This window comes from Narcine bancroftii, chromosome 13 (genome assembly GCF_036971445.1).
Source record: "Narcine bancroftii isolate sNarBan1 chromosome 13, sNarBan1.hap1, whole genome shotgun sequence".
Lineage (NCBI taxonomy): Eukaryota > Metazoa > Chordata > Chondrichthyes > Torpediniformes > Narcinidae > Narcine > Narcine bancroftii.
This window is the reverse complement of record NC_091481.1, coordinates 78,164,459-78,189,954: the sequence shown is the minus strand read 5'-3', so window position 1 is coordinate 78,189,954 and position 25,496 is coordinate 78,164,459. Positions and strand designations below refer to the sequence as shown.

The window sequence follows — 25,496 nt, the reverse complement described above, 5'->3', positions numbered from 1 at the left end:
ATTTTTTAATGCGTAGCCCTAAATACCCAACTTCACCTCAAGAGTTCAAGGAGCCAAATTTGTAGATGCTAGAAGAACAATTCAAAGTCCTCACAAACCCTTCCTGTGACAAATGTCCTCAACTGCATCCTGCACTACATCATCCAGTCTTGCTATATCCTAGCCTGAGAAGCAAACAGTCCAATGGCCAGCTGAAAAAAAATCAGTGAGGCTTTCAGAGCTCACAGTATTCCTGCTCAAATTCCAAAATTTCAGCAAACTGCACCTTTTTAATTAAAAACTGCAACACAGGCTTTAATTACTGACCTTTTAAATAAAGGAAACATGACCAATTATTACGATCCATTAACTATAATTACCTTACATGTCAATTGTGCTCTGCCATCCATCAGTTTAAAAAAAATCACAAATATCCATTATAAAAATCAGCCAAGATCTTCACAAACCTGATGACTAACTGGAAAATAATTAGTGTTACAAATTAAGCAATTTTTTTGCTTGGATTTGCAAACAATTTATTATAATTCTTCAATATTATTTGCTTACTGAACAGAATTTGCTAATCACCAACCTTACAAGGACATTAGCTGATAAGAAATAATAGACTGCACAAATACGAACAAGTATTGCATATAAATTGCATTTTTAGATTTCACTTCCTTCAAAAAACATTTCCCAATAAAATAGCAGATTTGCATTAGTTGCATATGGATATTTAGAATTTTTTAAATTACTATATTTGTAATTCTTCTGCACTCTACAAGATTGCAGTGCAAAACTGAAAGCACATCTCAAAAAAACTTAAGCCCAAGTTTACTTTCAAGAATCACATTTTAAACAGGAACTAACATTAACACATTTAGTGAAACCAGGTACAACTGATAAAAGTTTGATAGTTTGGCTTTGCTCTGTTTTAGCTAACTGCAACTGTCCACATTTACGGTTTGTGACCATCCTACTGGTTTCAAGGGTGGGGTAAAAGATACTTTCTACCTTTAACTTAAAATCAAAATTTATTGTTGTGAAATTCGGTATTTGGCAGCAGTATCATCGAGCAAACATTCATATTATAACCATCTTACAACATTTCTATAAAAATAACAGAGCTCGAAAAGTAAGGCAGTGCCTTTGGTTCATTGATTATTCAGGAATCTGATGGCAGTGGAGAGTGCACATTTTTAGGCTCCTGTACCTTTTCCCTCTCCACTACTGAGCCCTTGAGGACTGGGTCATGTTCCCCTGACTTCCTTCTGAAGTCCTTGTTTTGCTAATGTTAAGTTTAAGATTGGTGTCATACACCATTCAACGAGCTGATCCATCTCCCTCCTGTATGCTTTCTCATTGCTATTTGAGATTCTGCCCACAACTGTGGTGTCGTCAGCAAACTTGTAGATGGCATTGGAATTGTGCCTGGCTACACAATCGTGGGTGTATAATGAGTAGAGCAGCAAACTAAGCACACATCCTTGGGGTGTGCCTGTGTTGATTATCAGTGAGGAGGAGAAAGTCAAGGATCCAGTTGCAGAGGAGGGTACAGAGGCCTAGAGTTTGTAGCTTCTTGATCAGCACTGAGGGAATAATGGTATTGAAGGCAGAGCTGTAGTCGATGAAGAGCAGCTGAGTGGAGAGCCAGCGATATTGCATCTGGCGTGGAGCAATTGTGACGATAGGCGAATTGGTGTGGGTCCAGATCTTTGCTTAGGTAAGTGTTAATTCTGGCCATGACCACACAGTAGAAGTTAGTGCTACAGGGCAGTAGTTGTTGAGGCAGTTCACACTAGTCTTCTTGGGTAATGGGATTGATGCCCTTTTGAAGCAGGAGGGTACCGCTGACTGCAGTAATGGGAGATTGAAAATGTCTGTGAACACTGGCTAGTTGGTCGGCGCAGAAATTCAGTACCCTGCCAGATACACCATCATGGCCTGATGCCTTGTGAAGGTTCACCCTCTTGAATGATTAACTGACAATGCCCTCGGAGACATATTACAAGGTCCTCAGCTGTTTCAGGGATTCTAGTAAGCCCAATTTGATTCTTCTTCCTCACAGTGGGCTTAGAAAGCGTTTTACTCATCAGGTAATGAAGCATCACACCTATCTATAGTGTTCGCCCTCACTTTGTAGATCTCAAATTAGATCTTCTCTAATCTAATCGCTTGCTTTAAAAAAAAACACATGCTTAAATAATCATGCAAAGGGTTGATAAAAGGCCAAAGTACAAAATTAGGGTTAGGGTAAGGGTCAACCTTTTATCTAAGGATCTTGAAAACCTTCAGTTAGCAATGTAGAAACTTTATTTTTATAAGCATAAAGAGTAAAGGCTCTAATACTTCTAAGACTACCTACAGGCTCAATAGAACAGTACTTAGCTATAGAATGCTTGTTTCAACCAAGCCTTGGTGATACAAGGTTGTGTACAGTTTCATGAAAAGACACCTAATTTTGCTGTGGGCATTAAAGTTACAATAACGATTAATTCAAACTTGGAGCCCACTATTACCTGAATGACAAAATTGCAAGAGTGGTACAGATAAAATAGAACAGAGCTTTAGTCTACTACCATAACACCAAGCACAAGTCAATCATCTAAGCATTTACAGAATGCAAGGAATCAAATGGCAACATTATGATCCCGTTAAAAAAAAATTCAACTCTCCCAGAAAGTCCAAGCAATTTAAAAAATTGTGTTTTTACATTTTTGTATTACTCAGCAGGTCAAATAGTGTGCTTTATAGATCAAAGATACACAACCAACCTTTCGGGCTTGAGCACTTCATCAAGATATGAGCAAAGTATAGGCGGGTACCTGAACAAAATGAGAGAGCCAGGGGAGGAGTATGGCCCCAAAGGCAGGAGGGAGGGGATAAAGGAGGGATGGGACACCAGCAAACAGGGGGAGGAGGGGTGGCTCTGTGAATGGAGAGGGAAGGGGAATGGAGAACTGGAGGAAAGAAGACAAAGGAAAGGGGAGCGCGAGAGAGAGAGAGAGAGAGAGAGAGAGAAAACAGAGTAGACTAGCAGAAACCAGAGTAGTCAATTTAATGCCATCCAGTTAGAGTGTGCCCAGATGAAATCAAGTTTTGTTCCTCCAATTTACAGGTGGTCTTCGTAGGATAGTACATGGACAGACGTGAGCAGAGTGCAGAATTGAATGATTAGCCACTGATGCAGACAAGCAAAAGTGCTCAGTGAGACAATCTACCAGTCTGCACCCAGACTCTCCAACGTAGAGAAGGCCTCAATTGGAGCACAGGATGCTGAAAGGTAAACTCGGGGCAGCAAACAGTCCTTTCAAGTGAAGCAACACTTTACTTGTGTATCCGCAGGAGTTATCTACTACAGACTGGAAGATCACCAAGCACCTTCTCTCTGTGCACATCAGCAACAGGGGATCTCCCAGTGGCTAACCACTTGAATTCTGCATCCCACTCCCTTATTCATGTCTGTCCGTCACCTCGTGTACTACCCCCACCAGACCACCTGTAAGTTGGAGGATTTTCCATCTAGGCCCCTCTCCAACCATTAACATCGACTTCTCCAGTTTCTGCTAGCCCACTCTCCTTCCTTTTCTCCAGCTCTCCACCCCCCCTCCCTTCCCTCACCATTCACAGAGTCATCCCTCCTCCCCCCTGCTTTCATCCCTTAGCCACCTATTACCTCTTGCCTTTGGGAGCATCCTCCTCCCCACCATTTTGTTCAGACACCCGCTTTCATTTTTTTCACACCTTGATGAAGGGCCCGAACCGAAATGTTAGTTCTGCATCTTTACCTTTGCTATATAAAGAACACTGTTTGGCTGAGTTTCTCCAGCGTTGCGTTTTTACTTCAACCACTGTGCCTGCAGACTTTTGTATTTTACTTTTTAGCACAAAAAAAATTGCATTGGCAGCGGAAATCTTGAAACAGCATTAGATAGAGTAGTTAATTCACCAAACACTGCAGTCTATACATCAGTACAGGAGCAACTTCAATCCACAACTGGTACTAAATTCAAAGGTACCTGGACTACATATTGTTATTATCCATCTAACACTTCAGAATTGTTCCAAAGAAAGGAAACATTGATCAAAGAGATCAGTTAAAAACTGATTTATTCAATTGTGGGATATGGCATTTTACAAGTATTTACTTCCTACCATTTTTGTATCTGAATGCTGGAGGAATTAAGAGTCCAGCTCTTGAGTTCTGGAGTCACACGGGCCAGAACAGGTTTGGATAGACATTTGTGAAAAGCCAGATCATAAAATTTCAAGATGTAACAAACAGCATTACATTATTTGCTGCCACGATGGAATTCCAAATTGCGTCTCTGGAACCCAGAAGTCTAACAGTGAGCATGGTAATATTTCTTCTCTCCTCCCCCCTCCTTTGATAAGAGACCGCTTTCATGACAGGACAGTCAGAATTCAACTGACCTCCTGATTATGGAGAAAGTCTGATCAATAAGATTTCCAATTCTAACAATACAAATTTAAATTTCCACACGGTCAGAAAACTTTTTTCCGATGAGAGAATTGGTCTGCACGATTCATTTTGCAAACAATTCCAATGACAATTTTGCAAATATTCCAACAGTATTCTTCCCTCCCAGTGCTAAATGGTGTACAAGTGTTGCAAAAGGTAGTTTTCACGTGAGCCACCTTTTTGCACTAGGGATTACTATGAATACATTATCTATCTTATTCGTGTAATCGTCAAGCTACCATTTTTGGCACATTTTCTGTATGACCTGTGTTTATATTTTTTTTAATTGGTCCTGACTGCTTGCCCATCCAACTATTACATGGGTATAGATCAGTGGTTCTCCACCTTTTTTCTTTCCACTCACATCCCACTTTAAGTAATCCCTAGGCCATTGGGCTCTGTGATGAGTAAGGGATTGCTTAAGGTGGGATGTGAAGGGAAGGTTGAGAATCACAACTCTATCACACCAATTGCTACTGAAATATTTTGCTTGAAAACAATCGTCACTGGCCCATTTCGTTTGGAATTATGAAACTGCGCACATAATGAGTCAATGAGGTCCAATTAAAACAGTGGTTTTCATGCTTTTTCTTTCCATTCCACATCCCACCCGAAGCAATCCCCTTACTCATCACAGAGCACCTATGGCACTTAAAGTGGAACGAGTTGAAAGTAAAAGGTTGAGAACCACTGACTATATACCCTTACTTAATTCAATTAGGTTATTACTGTTTCTTTTCTTTACATGTACCGGCTCATCTGCATCAATAAGAATTTTCAGGCACACGGACATTGTACAATGTGTGTGATAATAAACTCATTACAATTGGCATCTGTTTTCCTGGGCTGAGGATAATAAACCAAGGTTCTCCAATTGGTTTTGCACAGTCTTCCCAAGGGTCAAAACGGTTAATTATATAGTTCATCGCCTGAGCCTTTCTTCAAGAGTGCCAAAAAAAAATCAGTCAAACACCTGGAATAAAAAGATACAGGAGGCCCAAATTACAAACTGCCTATAATTTCTAGGATTGCTGTGCGACCTGCAGAGTTTCTCCAGCACTTATGTGCACTGGTCAAGACCCCCCCCAGCATCAGCAGGATTTTTTTTTTTAATGTACCTCAATTGTAGTTTTGCTGTAGGCATTGTCTGATGACACATTCACAAATAAAGACAATGAACGCTGGAGGAACTCAGGAGGTCAAAGTGCACTTTATATGGCAAAGATAAAGAAACACAGCAACGTTTCAGGCTTGAGCCCTTCAGCACAGTGTCTGCAGACTTTCCATATTTGTACACAACTAATTTCTTCAGAATAGATCAATAGCTTCCCCTAAAATATTAGGGATACTGTGCTGAGGTCTATTGAGATAGCTTCCCTCCAGCAGTGCCTGTTGCATTGATACTTGAAATGAATACACATGATCCTCTGTATCCCGGACAGCAGTTAATTGTGCCGGGCCCTCGAATTCCCACTTCAGTGACTGAATGAATCTTCCCCAGACCGTCCTTTCTGCCCAGTGAGTGGTGCCTCCACGGGAAGGGACCACGCAAAGGACCTCGACCCCTGGGTGTCATTGCGTGCACGGCTGGGTCCTGTACCGTCCACACCTAGACGGGATGGAGCTGCAGGAATTTAAACGCACTCTATTGCGAAGGAGCTGGTGACGTTTACAACTGGAGAATGGGAGAGGTTTTTCTTTCCCCCCCCCCCCCCCAGATAAAACACACTTGAGGGAAGAGGGGAGAAGCCCCTCTCACCAGCCACGAAGTGCCACTACTTTGGCCCACCGATGCCTGTGGTCCCTGCCTCCCCCTCCCCCCCCCACCCCGGGGTCCCTGCTTCCCCTCTCCCCCCCCCCCACCCCTGGGTCCCTGCTTCCCCTCTCCCCCCCCCCACCCCGGGGTCCCTGCTTCCCCTCTCCCCCCCCCACCCCGGGGTCCCTGCTTCCCCTCTCCCCCCCCCACCCCGGGGTCCTGCTTCCCCTCTCCCCCCCCACCCCGGGGTCCTGCTTCCCCTCTCCCTCCCCACCCGGGGTCCCTGCTTCCCCTCTCCCCCCCCCACCCCGGGGTCCCTGCTTCCCCTCTCCCCCCCCACCCCGGGGTCCCTGCTTCCCCTCTCCCTCCCCCACCCCGGGTCCCTGCTTCCCTTCTCCCTCCCCCCACCCCGGGTCCCTGCCCCTCCCCCCCCCGGACCCACGGGGGTCGTCACCTTGCGCTGCTGTCGCTCCCAGGCCGGGTCGAGCAGCAAGTCGCGGTCCCAGTCCTCCTCGGGCTGCATGTAGTCGCCGTGGTTGGGCTGCTGCGAGTTGGTTTCGTGTAGTCCACCATGTCCGGGCCGGGGGCCGGGGGCCGCTGCTCCAGGGGTCGTGACTGGCCGAGGGGCCCGAGAATTCAGCAGCGGGACTCGCCAGACGCGGCTCACAACTCTCCTTCCCTCCCTCCCGCCCAGACGCGACCGTGCGAGCCGATGGTCCTCCGCGACTGGCCGCCCGCTCCGCTTCTCGCTGTGCCTCCCCACTTCCGCCCGGCGCGCGCTCCTCGCTCGCGTTTCCCCGGGGCGCGCGCGCGCGCGCGTCGCGAGGGCGGCGGCGGGCCGAGCGCAGGGGCCCGACGGGCCGAGCGCAGGGGCCGACGGGCCGAGCGCAGGGGCCGACGGGCCGAGCGCAGGGGCCGACGGGCCGAGCGCAAGGGGCCGACGGGCCGAGCGCAGGGCCGACGGCCGAGCGCAGGGGCCGACGGGTCGCTGCTCGCGCTCCACTCCCTCCCCCCACGTGATCGCGAGCGCCCGGCCAGGACGGTCGGGAGTTGGAGTTCGGCTGCGTTTCCATTCCAGGGTCGTCGTCTTCAATGGGGGATGAGGGGGGATGGAGGGGAGATGGGAGATGGGGGGCCTTGCAATGCATGAAGTGGGTGGGGGGGGGCCTTGCAATGCATGAAGTGGGGGGGGCCTTGCAATGCATGGTGGGGGATCTTGCAGTGCATGAAGTGGGGGGGCCTTGCAATGCATGAAGTGGGTGGGGGGGCCTTGCAATGCAATGAAGTGGGGGGCCTTGCAGTGCATGGTGGGGGGGGCCTTGCAGTGCATGAAGTGGGGGGGCCTTGCAGTGCATGAAGTGGGGGGGGCTTGCAGTGCATGAAGTGGGGAGGGGGCCTTGCAATGCATGAAGTAAGGGGGCCTTGCAATGCATGGTGGGGGGGGGCCTTGCAATGCATGGTGGGGGGGGGCCCTTGCAATGCATGAAGTGGAGGGGGCCTTGCAATGCAAGAAGTGGCGGAGGAGGAACCGAGCAGCATCAGGTTGACAAAACGCTCCATTAGTTTCATACCAATACTAATTAATACTCATACTAATTCTATCCAGAGGCACAAGGAAAACCAAATATCAGGTTTAATGTCAACCTTGCTTCAATATAGATGGGATTTGAATATATATATATATATATATACTGTTAGAGCCCAGGGGACCCCAAAACCCAGCAGCAAGACCAATAGGGACTCAAACTAAAGGTTTAATCATCTTTAAACCTGAAAACAGGATCACACTTTAACTTATCACCACTGACTTAACGCACCTACCTTAACCCCCTTCTGATGCTAAGTGCGCATCAGTTCCGAAAAGCTCTCGGGTTTCACAGTCCAGCCTCCCTTCCCGTTCCTCCAAGTTCACTGGTTGCAGGCAACTCTTGACTGTGCGCATGTTTCAATGGTGATCATCGGATTCCTGAATAATCAAGGAACCGAACACACCGCCTTACTTTCTGTGCTCTACTAGTATTACTGTTAATATTTTACTTTTTTATAGCAATGTCGTAAGAGGTTTATAATATAAATGTTTACATTATGACGCTGCTGCAAACACTGAATTTCACGACTTGTCCATGACAATATTTTATTTTTTGCATGAATTTCTTTGAATGCAATACAATTAATTAAAACTACTATCGTCGTTAGATTCTATGAGGTATACATTTAGCTGCAGTAAGAATTTCAGTCCATCTGTCCGTCGTACGTTGTATGTGACGATAAACTAATTATCTTTTTTAGATCTGATTTAACGTCAGCAGAGCAGATTTAAGCAACTGACTGGCTTTTTTGTGCAAGGAAAGTGTGAGCCTGTGACTTAATAATTGTTTACTGATCATCATAGACTCATTACTCAGGAGATCATGTTAATAGCAATGCAACTTAATATTTAGCTCGATATTTCAAATCCCTGAGATTTATTTTTACTTTTCTGCTATCTTAACTATAATGTTTTTGATCCCGTCAAGACATTTCCTAAGTATACATGGTTCAGAGCAGTTAACTAAAGTTATTTTTCATTTTCATGTGGAGGAGATGACTGTTCAAGATGGTGTGGGCTATTGAATGAACAAGGAATAAATGGATTCCATGCCCATTAACAATGGACAATGAAGATTTTGTTTCCTGAACACCTTTGGGTGTATTTTATGAATTTTGGGCTGCTGATCACAAAAATCACCTTAAAATTGTCCTATCATGTACATTTTTTTACCTATAACCTATTTTTGTGATTTCCTGTCATATTTTAACTCTTCTAATATACTGCCCACAAAGCAGACCTTAGTACAGGTGCTAGGCAAATCTCTTGGGCCTGGACATGCTTAATCAGGATAGATGCAGACAAGCTATAAACTTAGCTCACCTATACAGTGGCAGTGGCAACTACAGAGCACCAACCAACATGCTTCAAGTATACAAGACCATGAAGTGCAAAATGTCATTGAAAATTCAATTTCTGAATCAGAATCCGAATTTATCGTCCTGAAATTCGGTGTTTTGCCGCAGCTTCATAGTGCAAACATTCATGTACACCACCTTATAACGATAATATTGCAGGAAAAAGTGAGGCAGTGTCTTTGCCTCATTGATTGTTCAGGAATCTAATGGCAGTGGGGAAGAAGCTGTCCTTGGAAGCATCTGCCCTTGGAATTCTTCCCTGCTGATCTTGGTGCAGTGACGAACACAGTGAAAAGTTGACACGAGAGGCATCCGATGCTGAGTTCAAACGAAAATTAGTAGCCAGACATTTTTAGAACAGTTGAACTATCATAATGTGTCAGCATAATTATGCTATTAAACATGCTAAATTCAACAAAAGTTCATTTAATGATTCTCCAGTAATACAGCAAATCTGAAATTATCTGTGTGCATACTTCCTCCATTTCTTTACAGGAAGAAAACGTTTTGAAAAAAAAAATTGTTGTCCGGTCTAATGTGTTTGCTGCATGGCAAGGCTTGTTTGAGTCAGTCTGACAGGTAAGAATCGTGACTTGTCAAGTCGTTGAAAACTATCAGGTCAGAACCATGAGATTCATAGGTGGAGGGGGGGGGAATAAATCAACTTTTATTTTAATGTTGCTATTTTTTTCTTCTTGAGTGCTTTTCTTCTGAAGTATTGTTTATATCTTTAAAATTTCTCAGTGACACTTTATAAACTAAGTTACTTGGATCTAAGCCAAATGCATGGAACTATAAATCTATTGTATATATCACAGAGACAGAAGCACAGATTTATAGTGCAAACTGTAGTAATGACCGACTTATAAAACCTGGTTAATACTTTCATCTCACCATTATTGAAATAATATTCATTAGAAAAATATCTTGTCAGGATCACCGTGCTGCCACCGTGTTTTTTAAAACCAAAGATTCTGATATATCAGTAACCAAGTTCCACTGTTTAACGTCAAACAGTTTTAATTTCATTTAGACATTCAGTACAGTAAAAGGCCATTTCAGTCCATGAGTCCGTGCTGTCCAATTTACACCCCTTTAATTTTTGAATGGTGGGAGGTGTTATGCCACAGGCCAACAACAATAGAAATTCACCAAGACAGTGTTATTTTTAAAACAATATATTTATTAAGAATATAACAACTTAACTAAACTTATCCTCAACTATGCATGAATATACCCATGAGTGTGTTTTTGTGTGTGTGAGAGAGAGAGAAACCATTATGGCTTAGGCACAGTTCTATAAAGTCAATTTAAAGTGCAGTCTTAGAAATCCTGCGTTGAAACTCAGACTTTCAAATTGATCTTCAGAAGGAGGTGAGAGAGATGCTGTGTGATCAGACAGCTGAAAACTCACAAATTCTTGTTGAGTTGCTTCTAGAGAACTGTCTTTTCATTCAAATGATTGTAACAACTCCCCTCTTCCTTGCAAAGGGGAAACAAAACTTGTCAGACCATGATGCTTCCAATATCCAGGCACAAGTCAGACGAAATGACCATCTAAATAGTCACAATCAAAATGCAAGAATGAACCTGTTCCTTTACCCAGATATGGGTCAATCAAAATGACGGTGGTCAACAATAATTCCCCTGAAAAGGAGAATCAGCAGAATTGTCCATTTCACAGATTCATTTACCTCTGTGTTCTCAGCTCACTTGCTGATCAATACTGAAAAACTGTTTCTTTAAGTGTCTCATGACTTCTCTCTCGCTAACCATTTTTCCTGGATAAACAAACCATTGGACTCTTGTTCTTGGATGAGAGCATTAACTTTGTTCATGGTTTGTACTTAATGGTGCCACTCCATCTGTGAATGTTGCAGCCAGCTCCAACCCCCAAAGTGAACTCACTAAATAAAACAGGACCCAGTAATCGAGGAAACCGGAGCCCCGGAGAAAATGCACGCAGATACGGGAGGAACGTCCAAACTCCTGACAGACATGGGGGACTCGAAGCCCGGTCTGTTCCTGATCGCTGGCGCCGTAAAGGCGTTGCGCTAACCGCTAAGTCAACTGTGCCGCCCAATATCTCAATTAACCCTCAAATGCCTTCTCGCAAGATTTTCCTGAGAACAATCTAACCAGAATAATTCTCTGGGAGATTTCTGTACGACCCGCATATTGTGCGGTTGATATGTTTCATGGAACTTCTGATCATGTGACATCCAATCACATGACCTCTAAAAAAAAACCTTACTTCACTTGCTTGATGTAGCTTGGGTGCACTGCAACTAATTAAATTAGCCTGCATTTTTAGGCAAGAGGACAGAGTACCAGAAAGTCAACCATGAGAAGGCTGAGCAAGGTGTGTGAGGGAAACACCAATAGGAGGAACTTGGATTGGTCCCGTGCCTCATAAAAGTTGAACCGAGCATTCTATTTTTTTTTAATTTTTCACACCATAAATCACATTAGCCATGATATACACTTTTTCATTTTCACACATATACAGTGACTTTTTCTCCCCCCCACCCCCCCCCCTCATCCATTTTAGGTAGAACCGAGCATTCTGATGTAATTAGTAATCAGTTTCCAGCCACTCCTTCCAGACAACGTCCGACGAGACAGAGTCACCATGATTTTGTGCCAAGTTCATGTTTGACAAATGCGGTGAAATTTCTCAAGGTTGTCAATTGATAAGGATGGATGAGTTGGGTGGTATAGTGGACTTTAAGAAGGTCGGATAAGATCCACATGAGATAATCAAACAAATGTCATATATTAGATGCTGATACTTGCAGAAATTTTGGTGTCGAGAACGGGCATATGCAGGAAAGTGGATTAGCCAAAATATTAATGAGTAGCAGAGCAGGGATAAGGGTAAAAGATAATTTCAGATTTGCTGCATCATATAAGAAGTGGTAGAAACATTAAATTAATTGATGCCCTAATGCCCTGGTGAAACCACTCACCATGTTCGTCACTGACCGCACCAAGATCAGCGGGGAAGGAGTCCAAGTGCGAATGCAGAAAACGAATTTTCAATGACGTGTTGCACTTCAAAGATCTGTATGGTTAAATATTCGAACAAGTATGGGAGCCTTACATTAAATACAATAGCGAAAACCTACCGGGGACAAACATTACCTAAGTTGATGGAAGGAGAAGGAAAGAAAAGAATGAACTCTGTAGAATTTCTGGTGTATTTTTGTTGAATGACAACATTGTCTGACCTAGATTAATGCAACCTAGATTGTATACCTAAAATGGATGAGAGGGGGGGGGGGGGGGTGGGGGGGTGGCTTGGGAGGAGGGAGGAGAAAAAGTCACTGTATATGTGTGAAAAAGAAAAAGTGTATATCATGGCTAACGTGATTTATGGTGTAAAAAATTTAAAAATTTAAAAAAAAAGATTTGTATGGTTGAAGTAGACGTAAAATGTGACAGGAAATCACAAAAAAAAAGGTTATATCTGAAAAAAGAACCGGTATGTGGTAGGAAAATTTTGAGGTGATTTTCGTGATCAGGAGCCCAAAATCCATAAAATACACCCAAAGGTGTACATGAAGCAAAATCTTCACTGTCCAGTGCAATTAATTTATTGTCCATAATATCTTGAGTAAAATTGTGACATTCAGCTGCCAAGGTAGTGTTATATTCATTCCATTCTTTCACTTTAACGCCACTGCTCAGATACTATCTGTAGGCAGATTTCACAGCACAACCTGCGACCCATTAAAGACTAATTATTCTTTCTCAAAAAAAGATACAAACAGGAAATGCTTGGTTTCCTTTCTCTGAGTGCTTTTCGCACTTGGTTATTTAGCTTACAACAAGGTGCCAAAGAGGCGTGAAATATTCTCACCGCTGCAGTTAAATGCAGAATCTGAAGTTGCTGCATGTACCATATTATTTATGCAAAACCTGCATCATATTGGCCATTTGATTCCGAATTACACCTCGTTGTCTTCCTCTTCGGATTTTCGTCTGTTGCTCCCTCCTCAAAGAAAAGCAGATTCCACTCTTATTTTGAGAAGTGGTAGTCAGAAAACCACCAGCAATTATTCTTTTTCCTGTCCATGTAGATAAAACCACAAGAATTTACGTTTAATTTTCAAATTTAGACACACAGCATGGTAACAGGCCAATTCGGCCCAACGAGTCCACGCCGCCCAATTTAAACTCCGGTACGCTTTTATTTTGAAGGGTGGGAGGAAACTGGAGCCCCCGGAGAAAACCCATACAGAGACGGGGAGAACATACAAACTCCTTACAGTCAGCACGGGTTTCGAACCCCGGTCTGGTCCTGTTCACTGGCGCTGTAAAGGCGTTACGCTAACCACTAGGCCCACCGTGCCACCCAGAAGCACAGCCATTTTACTCCAGCCCTCAGCCAGATCAAGACTGACTGTTCACTGAGTCACTTTACTCCGCCACATACCCAAGATTCCCATAATATCCAAGATTTCTGACCTGAGTTATGCTCAGTCAGCCTCCAACGTCAGACTTCATGTTTTTGTGTAAATATTGGGGAAAATGAATCCATTGTCTTTAATCGCCAGCTTTAAGTCTGTTCCCTTTCATTATCTGAAATTGAAGTAGCAATCTGTGACCTTGATGTTTTGTGACCCTAAGGTCAGGTTCAGGTGGTATTTTCACAATGACTGCATATTTCTAAGATTCTGAATACATGACATCACATACAATCCCGAAATTCCTTTATCCTGTGGGCGAGGCAGAATTACCACTAATTGGCAGGGTCGGCACCAGAATGTAAATTAGAGGGGGGCATTGGCATGTTAGGGGGGTGAGGGGGGGGGGCTCGCTCAGTGGTGGAGGAGGTGCTAGCCGGGTCCGACCTGTTGACGGTGGTGGGGGGTTTGGTTGGGGGGGGGGAGGGGGGCGGTGCTGGCCGGGACCTACCTATCGTTAACACCATGCACCCGCCCCTCTGATATGCTACGCAAGGGCGATACTTTTATTGCATCAAGCATCACTAGGCGCTAATGACACTCGATGCACGCTAGTGACGTGGCCGGGAGCGGGTGGAGAGTCAGGAGGGAGTGGGGGCGGGTCTAATGGCCAGGGCGGGTGGAAAGTTGGGAGGGAGTAGTGTTTGACAGCCAGGGATGGCCGCAACCATATTGGGGGGGGGGGGGGGGGGGGGGAAGGGGGGGAAACACCACCTCGTTTGGGTGGGCAGTGCCTGCGGATGTCACCCCTTGGTCCTGACCCTGTTAATTGTTAGTGCAAAAAGTAAACTGTATAAATACATCATGGACATCTAAACAAATAAAAGAACTGTAAACAGATAACGAATGTAAGCAAATTATGCAATACAGAGAGAGCAAAGAAAATCAATAAAGTACACAAATAAGAATGCCCAAATGAGTCTCTGAATTTGTCGTTGAGGAGTCTGATGGTGGAGGGGGAACAGCTGTTCCTGAAGCTGGTGATGTGAGTCTTGTGGCACCGAGACCTCTTTCCTGATGGCCGCAGCGAGAACAGAGGGCGTGCTGGGTGGTGATCCAAGATTCCATTATTGTCTTGCATTAATACAGAATATGTAATCTTACACAAAATTGCCTTCTGCCTATGGGAAGGCAGACAGAATGTCACCCAGCGCCTCTTAAATTAAGAGATAAAGAAAAACAAGAGAGAGTCTTTTCGGCGTCACCGAGTTTCCGTGGATTCGTTGACTGTGCTCTGCTCCCGCATCCTCTGTAGCTGCATGGGCTCCTGCTCAGTCCATTGGCACTAGAGTTCCAGATCCAAACCTCCGAAACAATCAGAAGCCTCCAACGCCCAAGGCCCTTCGGGAGCTCTTCTTACCCTCAGGACCCTCTCAGACTCATGAACCGATACCCGGTTCCCATGAGCAGCAGCCCATGCGGGTCCACCCCGGCTGCAAATCGCCCACAGCCTGTGTGGGGCCCTCAGCCGCCGAGCCCTTCACTGGTTCGCCGTTGTGACCTTCTCATCAGGGGCGGGAGGGGGTTGGGGGGGGGGAGGACAGTGACCGCAGCTCCCAAAGAGACAGCAACCCCTTGTGGTCACTGCTGAGCACAGGTGCTGCCATCTTAGGCCCAACTCGTGGATGCAGGATTTTGGTTTTAAAAACTCCTCTTCCAGGCTGTTTAATGCCTGTACGGATTCATTGATTCAACCCTTTGGTGCAGCGCTGTGTTTCTACTCTCCACACCAGCCACATCACTGCCGTTCCAGCAGCCCACCGTGTTTTCATTTACTTTTACGTCATTGCCCGACTCACCATCTACCCAAAGCCACATCCCTGGCTTTGTTACATTGAGTCTTCATTTTTTTGATCTGGCCTCACATGTTTTGGGCCTGAGGCCTTCCTCAAGGTGTGAGTAAAAAGCAGAACGTGTCTGTATGAAGTAAAAACACAAGGCTGGAGAAACTCAGCAGGTCAAACCGTGAACTTCATGTGGCAAAGATAAAGATACAGAACCAGCGTTTCAGGCTTGAGCCCTTTTAGTTCTGTATCTTTGCTAAATGAAGTTCACGGTTTGACCTGCTGAGTTTCTCCAGCCTCTTGTGCTTTTACTTCACTGTCTGGTGACTTTTGTCTTTTAATCTGTGTCCTTTCAAGCAAGGAAAATGCTCAACTGTAAAGGTGGAGGTTCTCCGCCCTTACGCCTAGAAAGACTTACCTTTCTGAATGCACCGAGGCTGCTCCAAGACACCGAATCCCACCCTTCTCGGGGAAGGATAATCCGCCACCTGGCTTGAATGTACAGCTGCAGCAAGCAGGTGGGAGCTGTCAGGCAGCAGGGGCCGGTGGGAGACATCAAGGCAGTGGGGACCAGCAGGAGCCAGCAGGCAGTGGGGGCTGGCGGGAGCTGTCAGGGGTCGGCCGCTTTGCTCTCTCTGCGGCTCAAGATACGGCAGAGCAATGGCCGTCTTCCCTCGCCGTAATCCCCCACGCAGCTGAAATTGTTCTGGGAAACACAGAGCGATTCCAACTGCGTGGGGGATTATGGGAAGGGAAGACGGCCATTGCTCTGCTGAGTATTTATGACGGGTGGCGCCACGGCACCAGTCACCCGGCCTCCATTGAATCTGGAGGGTGCTACCAGGCACCACTCAACATGAACGCAAAGCAAGAGTAGTTTTTTAGGGCTGCTCTACGAAAGGTAAGTTTTAAGTTTTTCCTCCGCGCTTGTAGCCGGCCTCCAGGTGGAGCCCTGGCATGAAATGGCCTTGTGTGAAAGGTTGGGGAGGAGGAAAGAAAGGGCAGGAGGAGGAGCACAGACCAACAAACAGAAGATGTTATTTGGATATGATAAGAGGACAGAAGAGAGGAAAGGTGATTGATTGGTGGGGGTGGGGGGTTGCTACTGTGAAGGGAGACAGGGAAAAGGGAAGAGACGGAGAGAGCTAGAGACATAGGGAAAGATGATTGGGGGGGGGGGGGGTGCTAACGGAAACCAGAGATGTCAATGTTAATGCTCTCTGGTAGAGGGTACCCAGACGGAATACAAAGTATTGTTCCTCTCATTTATGGGTAATCAACCCCCCACCCCCCATCAATTCTCACCTTTCCTCTCTATTGTCCTCTTATATATAGATTGTACCTCTTTAATCTGATGTCATTGGGACCTGGCCATTGCTGGACCACAGAAGATGCCGGAAAACAGAAATTGACCCTTAAGGGAACCCCCTATGTAAACATATGAAAGGTAGAATAAAGCTTAAAACAGGAAATAATACTGTGGGGTGCCACAGTTAATGTAGTGGTCAGTGCAACGCTTTTACAACGCCAGCAATCGGGACATTAGTACAAACTCCTTATAGACAGCAGGGGACTCAAACCCTGGTCCCAATCATGGCAGATTTAACCTTTATAGCACCAGCGATCAGGATTGGCGGCCGAGTCCCAAGCTGTCTTTAAGGAGTTTGTACTAACGGTGGCAGATTCAAACCTGCCAGACCATTGGAGTTTCTGGACCACAGAGCACAGGATAAGAAAGGTACAACCCATACCAACTTTTATTGGTTTTTACTCCTCAGCCTCCCATTCTTCCCTTTTCCCAGCCTTTCATACAGATGCAAATGTGTTTTTTTTTTATCCCTACTCTGAAGAAGAGCTTGGCCCAAAATGTCGGTAATATATCTTTACCTCCTATGGATGCTGCGAGACCTGTTGAGTTCCTCCACCATTTCTGTGTTTTTAGTATAATTATGGCATCTGCAGACTTTCACTCATTTGTTCCATCACCAGAAACCTGAGGCTGACCAAAACTCTGCTACCCATATTCCAACTCATCCCAAGTCCTGACCACTCATCACCTCTGTCCTGGCAGATATAAACTGATTCCTGTTTAAGCAATACCTTAATATGAAAAATCTCATACTTGTTTTTGAAACCCTCCACCATCTCATTCTGTATTGGGAAAGGTTGTGGCTGTCATGTGACAGCACTGCCCCCTGCCTAGTCAGAGGACACACCAGCTGCCCATCAAGGTTTGTTCTGCCCCACCCATTAGTGTACACCTTGCTGTTGGCTTCATATAAATGACTTGGACTGGACTCTCCAGACTATCTGTACTTGGCCTTGGGTGATTGGCTGTTGTAATTGGATTAATCCTCATGGCACCAAGCCATTTGACCCTGCTAATAACCTGGGCTGGATCCTCCAGCACGATAACAGTGCCGTGTGTTCTTTGTTTTCTCTCTCTCTTTGCCAGCTTGGGACTACCCTGTAAAGGTTAAAACCTTGTTGTTTTGATTCTTAGTTAATTTTGTGCCTATCTCTTTAAGGAAAAGTATTGTTTGTAATGTTACCCTAGTGACTATGATATAATATGTCATAATATCCATGCAGACTAAGAGCTTGCATCTCATTCTTCGATGAACCATCAAGGGGATGTAAGCTGCTTTTTTTTTCCTGCGGAGACCGCCATCTCGAGTGGGCGGCGGCGGCGTGGAGCTGCGACCATGGTGGGCTTGTGCTCGCCCACTGATAACAGTGTACAGTGACAAAGGAGAGGCATCTGGCAAAAATGTAGTCATGCCTGCTGTTTTCAAGGCTCCTATCCACCCAGATATTGTGAACTTTGTTCATACAAACTTGCGCAAAAATAACAGGCAGCCATATGCTGTGAGTGCAGATGCAGGTCACCAGACAAGTGCTGAGTCATGGGGTACAGGCAGAGCTGTGGCTCGTATTCCCCGTGTTCGGGGTGGTGGTACCCATCGCTCTGGCCAGGGTGCTTTTGGAAATATGTGCCGTGGAGGTCGCATGTTTGCTCCCACGAAGACTTGGCGACGTTGGCACCGCAGGGTGAACATAACCCAGAAACGATATGCCATCTGCTCGTCTCTAGCTGCATCTGCCCTCCCTGCTTTGGTGATGTCGAAAGGTCATTGTATTGAGGAAATTCCAGAGCTCCCACTTGTGATTGAAGATAAGATTGAGAGCTACAAAAAGACCAAGGAGGCTGTTCTGATGCTTAAAAAACTGAAGGCCTGGAATGATATTAAAAAGGTTTATGCTTCTCAGCGTATGCGTGCTGGCAAAGGAAAGATGAGGAACCGTCGTCGTATCCGGTGCAGAGGCCCATGTATTATATACAATGAAGACAACGGTGTTGTCAGATCTTTCAGGAACATCCCAGGTATAACTCTTCTCAATGTCAACAAATTAAATGTTCTTAGACTTGCTCCTGGTGGCCACGTCGGCCGATTCTTAATCTGGACAGAGAGTGCCTTCCGTAAACTGGATGAGTTGTATGGAACATGGCGTAAACCTTCAAAATTGAAAGTTGGATACAACCTTCCCATTCATAAAATGGCCAACACAGATCTGAGCCGCATCTTAAAGAGTCAGGAAATCCAGAAAGCTCTTCGTCCTCCAAACAAAAAGATTCATCACAGGGTACTAAAGAAGAACCCACTGAAGAACCTGAGGATTATGCTGAAACTGAATCCATATGCCAAGACTGTGCGCCGCCATGCAATTCTTCGTCAGCAAAAGAATCTCAAACTCAAGCAAGAGAAGAAGCAAAAGGTGGCTGCATAAATCAAACCTGTTTTATAGGTGTGTGTTTGCACTTTGCAGTATAGCTTCCATCAAAATAAACATCAATTTAAAGTTTAAAAAAAAAAGGGGATGTAAGCTCGAGATCATTTTCTCTGAATTCATCTTATTTGTCTTGTTTCATCTTATTCATTCTTATATTTCTCTTTGAAGTTCAATATGCTTTGTTTATTCATTATTATGAAAATCCTAACGCAAAGTTACGCAAAATGTTTATCCGTTTTATCAACAAATGAAAGCTGCATCTACAAAATTTGGTTTATTGGATTAATAAACTTGGAATATCGTCTTTCCGTTTCCTTGAAGATGACATGTTTTGAAATTAGGATACATTGGAACCTGGAAAGTGTCATCTAGGCCTTGAAATGTGGAAAGACACTGAAGAAATGGTTGGTAAGATGCGCACTGTTAAAAGGATTAGGAGCGTTTAATTAGTGTTCCTTTTAGCATAGCGTGTGTGTGTGTGTGTGTGTGTGTGTGTGTGTGTGTGTGTGTGTGCCATGCTGCATCAGTTACCATTTCCCACACTTGCCGCCTTAAAATAAAATCCTTCCCTCCCACAACTGTGTTCAGAGTCCTTGCCTTTGACACCTACCAAACCTGTTTCCTCACTCACAACACACCCTATCTGTTATCAAAATTTTTTTCAGCCTTATTACCCTACAAGATATCTCTAAGTCTGGCTTCTATCTCTTCCCTGAATTGAATTGCTCTGTGTGTTCCGGTGTTTGTGCAATAAGCTTATCAATCCCTTCCCTGAATGCTCCTTCCACCCCCCCCCCCCCCCCCATTTTTCCTTTAATCTGCTTTATGAGATTTATCCTTTTGGGTAACTTATGAGCCACATTTTTGGTCATCCACCGTATCTTCTCAAGTAGCTCAGTTACATTTTGTGTGAAAATGTTCCTATGAGGTGTGACAAGACATTCTATCACATTAAAGATTTGCTTAAATCAAAGTTTTTGACCTAGAAATTTGATCGCTAAATATATTCTTTCAACTGTGAGCGAGAATTGACTTAACCCAGAGTGAAATGCAATATCAGCCATTTCTGGGTTATTTCAAAATCTAACTTAAATTTAGACATACAGTACAGTGACAGGCCTTCTGACCTTTGAGCCCATGCCCCTCAAATACTCCAGTTAAACTACGGGAAATTTTACTGCCAGTTTTCTTGACTTGCTTTCTGTCAGAGGTATATGAGATGATGTCATTCCTTCACAACATTATGTTTGGATTGTTGCATAGGTCACTTATGGGAGCGACTATTGTCAGATATTCCTGGGACAACCACACTCAGTAGTGAAACAATAGATTGGCATCTATGTAAGACAAGTTCTTTGGTTATCTTTTATTCTTCTGGGCCATTCCTCTCCCCCATCTGCCAGAGGCAACTCTACCCTGAATTTAAGTCCTGACCCACCAATTAGGTGTGTGAACACTCTGTGATCGCCTCCATATGGACACTCCTTCTCTGTAACTGATCTACAACTTTTGGTGGAACATACCATCCACACTTGGTCAATCTTGGAAAACTCACCCTCATATCCACCTCCCAGGTCCCCGGCCTGACAGGTTCTGGTTCCATTAAAGACAAGGCGCCTTCAGCCTGCAGTAACACCAAATATTTGGATTAAAAACACAATACTGGAGAAACAGGAGGTCAAACAGCATACTTTATAGTAAAGATAAAGATACAGAACCACATTTTTTAAGCTTTAGCCCTTCATCAAGGTCTGGACAAAATGTAGGTAGGTGTCTGAAAAAAATACTAGGGAGGGAGGGTCAGGGGGAGGAGCACAAGCCCACAGGCAGGAGGTAATAAATAGATAAGGAGGAATGGCACACCAATCAACAGGGAGAGGGGGGAATGGCTCCACGAATGGAGAGGGAAGGGGATGGAGAGCTGAAGGAAAGGAGACAGAGGGATGGGGAGGGGTCCAGCAGAAACCAGAGAAGTTGATGTTTATGCCATCTGGTTGGAGAGGGCCCAGACAGATGATGAGATGTGGCTCCTCTAATTTATGGGTGGCCTTGGTTTGACAGTAAGAAGGGCGCAGTTTGACCTGCTGAGTTTCTCCAGCATTGTGTTTTAACTTCAATCACTGCGTCCGCAGACTTTCGTGTTTTACACCGAATATTCGGAGATCAGCTGGTATCCCAGCCCAGCTCCTCCTATATCCCACTGTGTGATTTAAACACTTTAATTTTTTTTTAAACACATCTGAAATAATCTTAATGTATGCAAGGTGTGACTCCATTTGATGCCCATAAACCTCAATTATACCTGGACTCCTAGATGACACACTCAGCCAAACACTGCCTTTGGCATTCCATGTCCCGTCTCTATTCCCTGTTTTTTGTGGGTGGAACTTCCAGCCAGCACAATCTTATCGTCTAGCTACAGTACTTGATTGTTGTTTTCTACCTTCAAAACCTCAGACAGTATCTTTGATATCAACGGGCAATGAAGATCTTGATTTCTGAACATTTTTGTGTGTATTTTATGGATTTTGAGCTACTGATCACAAAAAAAATCACCTTAATTTTTTCTTATCGGATGATCTATTTTTGTGATTTCCTGTCATATTTTCAATGATGTTAGAAGCGTACAAAACTATGAAATGTAACATTTCCTTTGAAAATTCATTTTCTGCATTCACACTTGGACTTCTTCCCTGCAACTGGAATCCATCAATGCTGGCCAACTATTGTTGGACACTGACATGAGAGGCATCAGATGCTGAGTACAAATGAAAATCAGCAGCTAAACATTTTTTAGGTCGGTTGAACTAACGCAACGTGTCGGGATCATTATGGAAAATCTCATGAAGAGGTGCAAGGGTTAACAACCTGAGTCTCAACGTGGACCAGGCGAAGGTGATAATTATGGACTCCAGGAATGACCACCCTCCACTTCAGAGCAGAGGGAACCAAGTTCCTTGGAGTTCACTTTACTAATGGAACCAAGTTCCTTGGAGTTCACTTTACTAATGACCGATTCTGGACACTCAACGTCTCCTCACTTGTCAGGAAGGGACAACAGCAATTGTACTTCCTGAGAAGAGTGAAGTGGGCAAGGCTACCAGGCACCATTATGTCATCCTTCTGTAGGAGCTCTATCGAGATCATCCTGGCCGGCTGCACCACAGTGTGGTACGGGTGGTGCAGAGAAATAGATCAGAAGTTAATCCACAAGACCATAAGAGTGGCAGAGAGGATCACAGGAATATCCTTCTCACCTCCCCCCCCCATTGATGTGATCGTTGTCTGAAGAGGACGCTCACAATCATTGAGGACCCCTTCCGCCCCGCAGACTTTCAGCTGCTCCCATCGGGGATGAGATCCAGGAAGATCAGAGCCAGCACCACCGGGCTGAGGAACAGCTTTTTCTCAGGGGCAGTGAGAATGCTGAACGACCAAAGGAATGGCTCACGCTGACCCTCCAACACTTTCATATGTACAAAGCAATATTTATTTATTTGTATTAATGTAATACTTGTCCTGCAAATGTATAGTTTGTCTGTATGCGTGTTACGTCTGGTTGTGTGTCTGCATGTTTTGCACCGAGGACCGGAGAACGCTGTTTCATCAGGTTTGTACTATGAGATGGTAATAAACGTGATTTGACTAAACATGTTAAATTCAATAAAAGTTAATTTAATGTATTTCCAACTTCCTACATGGTACAGAAAATCTGAAATGATCCTTTGTGTTCATCTTGCAGTTATTCATCATAATCCACAAATCTTTTTCAAGAAACAAACCTTCTTCAGGAGGTGAAGGGGAGATTGGGGATAAATAAGATAGAAATAGGAGAATAAGGAAAATGTTGGATGTTGTAGAAATGTTGTCTTATAAAGAGTTGAAAATAAGAAAACAGAAATGGAAAAGGAGGAAAGGTAATGATGGAAAAACGGAAAGAGAAGATAAACAAAATATAAAAGGGCTACGCTGAACTACATGACTTTAAATATTAATGGAATACATAACCAAATTAAAAGGAAGAAACTACTAAATTTAAATGAATAAATGTATTCCATTAGAAAAAATAACATATAGGTTAAGAAATAATATTGAAATATTCGAACAAGTATAGGAGCCTTACATTAAATACAATAGCGAAAACCTACCGGGGACAAACATTATCTAAGTTGATGGAAGGAGAAGAAAAGAAAAGAATGGACTCAGTAGAATTTCTGGTGTAATTTTGTTGAATGACAACATTGTCTGACTGGCTTAATGCAACCTAGATTGTATACCTAAAATGGATGAGAGGGGGGGTGGGGGGGTGGCTTGGGAGGAGGGGGGGGGGAGAAAAAGTCACTGTATATGTGTGAAAAAGAAATAGTGTATATCATGGCTAATGTGATTTATGGTGTGAAAAATAAAAATAAAAAAAAAGAAACAAACCTTCTGAAAAAAATTGTTGTCCAATGTATTTTATCTCCTTTTCCAAATACTTACGAGTGTCCACTTGTGAAATGCCCTTGATCCATGGAATTTGTAGATCTGTTCCTTTACCCAGGAATGTTATATAAAGAGGTAAATCATGTTACTGATCCGCGAAATGTGGGTGATGGTCTGGTTATTATTTTTTAAACACAATTAATTAGAAATTGATTTTCTGTTTCCTGTTTGGAAAAACTTGTACCCTATTGCAATTTGACATAATTTTGCTTGTTACTTTCTTGTTCACTGCTGCTTGCCAACTTCTTTCACACTTGCCATAGATAGATGATTCAAGGCATTTGACAAACATCCCAAGACTAAATAGTAGAACACGAAAGTCTGCAGACACCGTGGTTGAAGTAAAAACACTCAGCAGGTCAAATAGCTGATGTCGCAAAGATAAAGATACATAACCAATGTTTCAGGCTTGATCCCTTCATCAAGTATGAGTGCAAACCCATTCTCTATCCGCTGTTTGAAGTCAAGTTTATTGTCATTGGATTGTCCAATGAAACAACATTCTCTGGTCCTTAGTGCAAAACTTGCAGACATACAATCAAACATAGCACACAAATAGACAAACAATACACTTCCAGGACAAGTATTCATATTTATAAATGTTGTTTCATGAATATGAGGGTCTCGGGTGGTTAGTGTGAACAGTTCCTTTGGTCATTCAGCGTTCTCACTGCCCGTGGGAAGAAGCTGTTCCTCAGCCTGGTGACGCTGGCTCTGATCCTCCTGGATCTCTTTCCTGATGGGAGCAGCGGAATGAATGATGCTGTGTGAAGGGTGGAAGGAGTCCTTGATGATTTTGCGTGCCCTCTTCAGTCAACAATCCCAGTAAATCAGATCAATGGAGGGGGGAGGGAGACTGTTCATTGGCAGTGTTCATTCAAGATGCAGTTGAAACCCAGTGCATAGGTTTGCTTGACCAGTAGATCACAAAATAAACTTTCCAAATTCACTGAAGCTGGCTGTAAGCAGAAGGAATGTATTTTTCCAGTCTCTGACCAAAGTGAATTACTGCATTTATTTTGATGTGGCAATGGGTTGCATGAGATATGTACACAGGAACATAACAGCAACAAAATGTCACTAAACCAATTGAAAAACAACTTCTTTATCCTCCCTTGGATGCAGTGTTTATTTTTGCTCTGCATGTTCCAGTGATAGAAATATATATTTGAATCAATATATTCAATGTACCTATTAAAAGCGTAAAGCTGGAGAAACTCAGCAGATAAAAAAGTGGACTTTATGTAGCAAAGATAAAGACTCATAAGTGAGGTTTCGGGCTTGAGCCCCTTCCTCAAAGTATGGGCAAAATGTCAGCAGACGCTCGAACAAAAGGGTGGGGGGAAGGGGCAGTCCCACAGGAGGTAATAGGTGGATGTAGGAGGGAGGGCACACCAGCAGCAGGGGAAGGGGGGGGTTGGCTCTGTGAATGGAGAGGGAAGGGGATGGAGAGCTGGTGGAAAGGAGGCAGAGGGATCGGGAGGGAGGGAGAACGGGGAGTGGTCGAGAAGAAAGTGGAAAAGTCGATGTTAATGCCATCTGGTTGAAGGGTGCCCAGACAGAAAATCAAGCGTTGATCCTCCAATTTTGATTTGGGTTTTACAGTACACGAGGCCATTAACAGACGTGAGTGGGGCGAGGAATTGAAGTGGTTGGCCACTGGGAGATCCCTGTCACTGATACAGACAGAGTGAAGGTGCTGAGCGATGCTATCTTCCGGTCTGCGTCCAGTCTCTGCAATGTAGAGAAGGCCACAATGGGAGCATTTGTTTCTGTTAAACATTTTTTTCTTTGCTGAGTGG

The 25,496-nt window shown here is 44.3% G+C and overlaps 2 protein-coding genes and 1 long non-coding RNA gene across 5 annotated transcripts in view; 2 read left to right on the top strand and 1 right to left on the bottom strand.

Annotated features, from left to right (window-relative positions):
• The window catches only part of LOC138748163 (alpha-actinin-1-like), a 118,134-nt gene extending 111,168 nt beyond the window's left edge, over positions 1 to 6,966 (bottom strand). Inside the window, exon 1 of one of the 2 annotated variants that reach the window (XM_069907932.1) lies at positions 6,673 to 6,966. In XM_069907932.1, coding sequence (XP_069764033.1) covers positions 6,673 to 6,741 — 69 coding nt within the window. In that variant the 5' untranslated portion in view covers positions 6,742 to 6,966. The remainder of the gene's footprint in view (positions 1 to 6,672) is intronic. The other variant, XM_069907931.1, reaches the window with a different exon arrangement.
• Positions 6,967 to 7,232: 266 nt separating this feature from the next.
• LOC138747955 (uncharacterized) lies at positions 7,233 to 23,457 on the top strand. 2 transcript variants are annotated; one of them, XR_011347747.1, is made up of 3 exons: positions 7,233 to 7,297; positions 9,660 to 9,743; positions 22,952 to 23,457. It is a non-coding gene; the product is annotated as an uncharacterized lncRNA (long non-coding RNA). The 2 variants fall into 2 exon arrangements; XR_011347746.1 differs by lacking the exon at positions 22,952 to 23,457 and adding an exon at positions 10,656 to 11,635.
• LOC138748695 (large ribosomal subunit protein uL4A-like) lies at positions 16,465 to 19,278 on the top strand. Its single transcript, XM_069909306.1, has 4 exons — positions 16,465 to 16,491; positions 17,033 to 17,155; positions 17,360 to 17,456; positions 18,059 to 19,278. Exons 1-4 carry the CDS (start codon positions 16,465 to 16,467, stop codon positions 19,204 to 19,206), a joined length of 1,395 nt encoding a protein of 464 aa, XP_069765407.1. The 3' UTR covers positions 19,207 to 19,278.
• Positions 23,458 to 25,496: the final 2,039 nt, after the last annotated feature.

Excerpts from the sequence above, each read along its gene's own strand:
- LOC138748695 (XM_069909306.1), top strand. The coding sequence starts at position 16,465 with ATGATAAGAGGACAGAAGAGAGGAAAG. Across the intron at positions 16,492-17,032 it reads GAGGACAGAAGAGAGGAAAG|CACCAGCGATCAGGATTGGC; the intron begins GTGATTGATTGG and ends TAACCTTTATAG. Across the intron at positions 17,156-17,359 it reads CAGAGCACAGGATAAGAAAG|TATAATTATGGCATCTGCAG; the intron begins GTACAACCCATA and ends CTGTGTTTTTAG.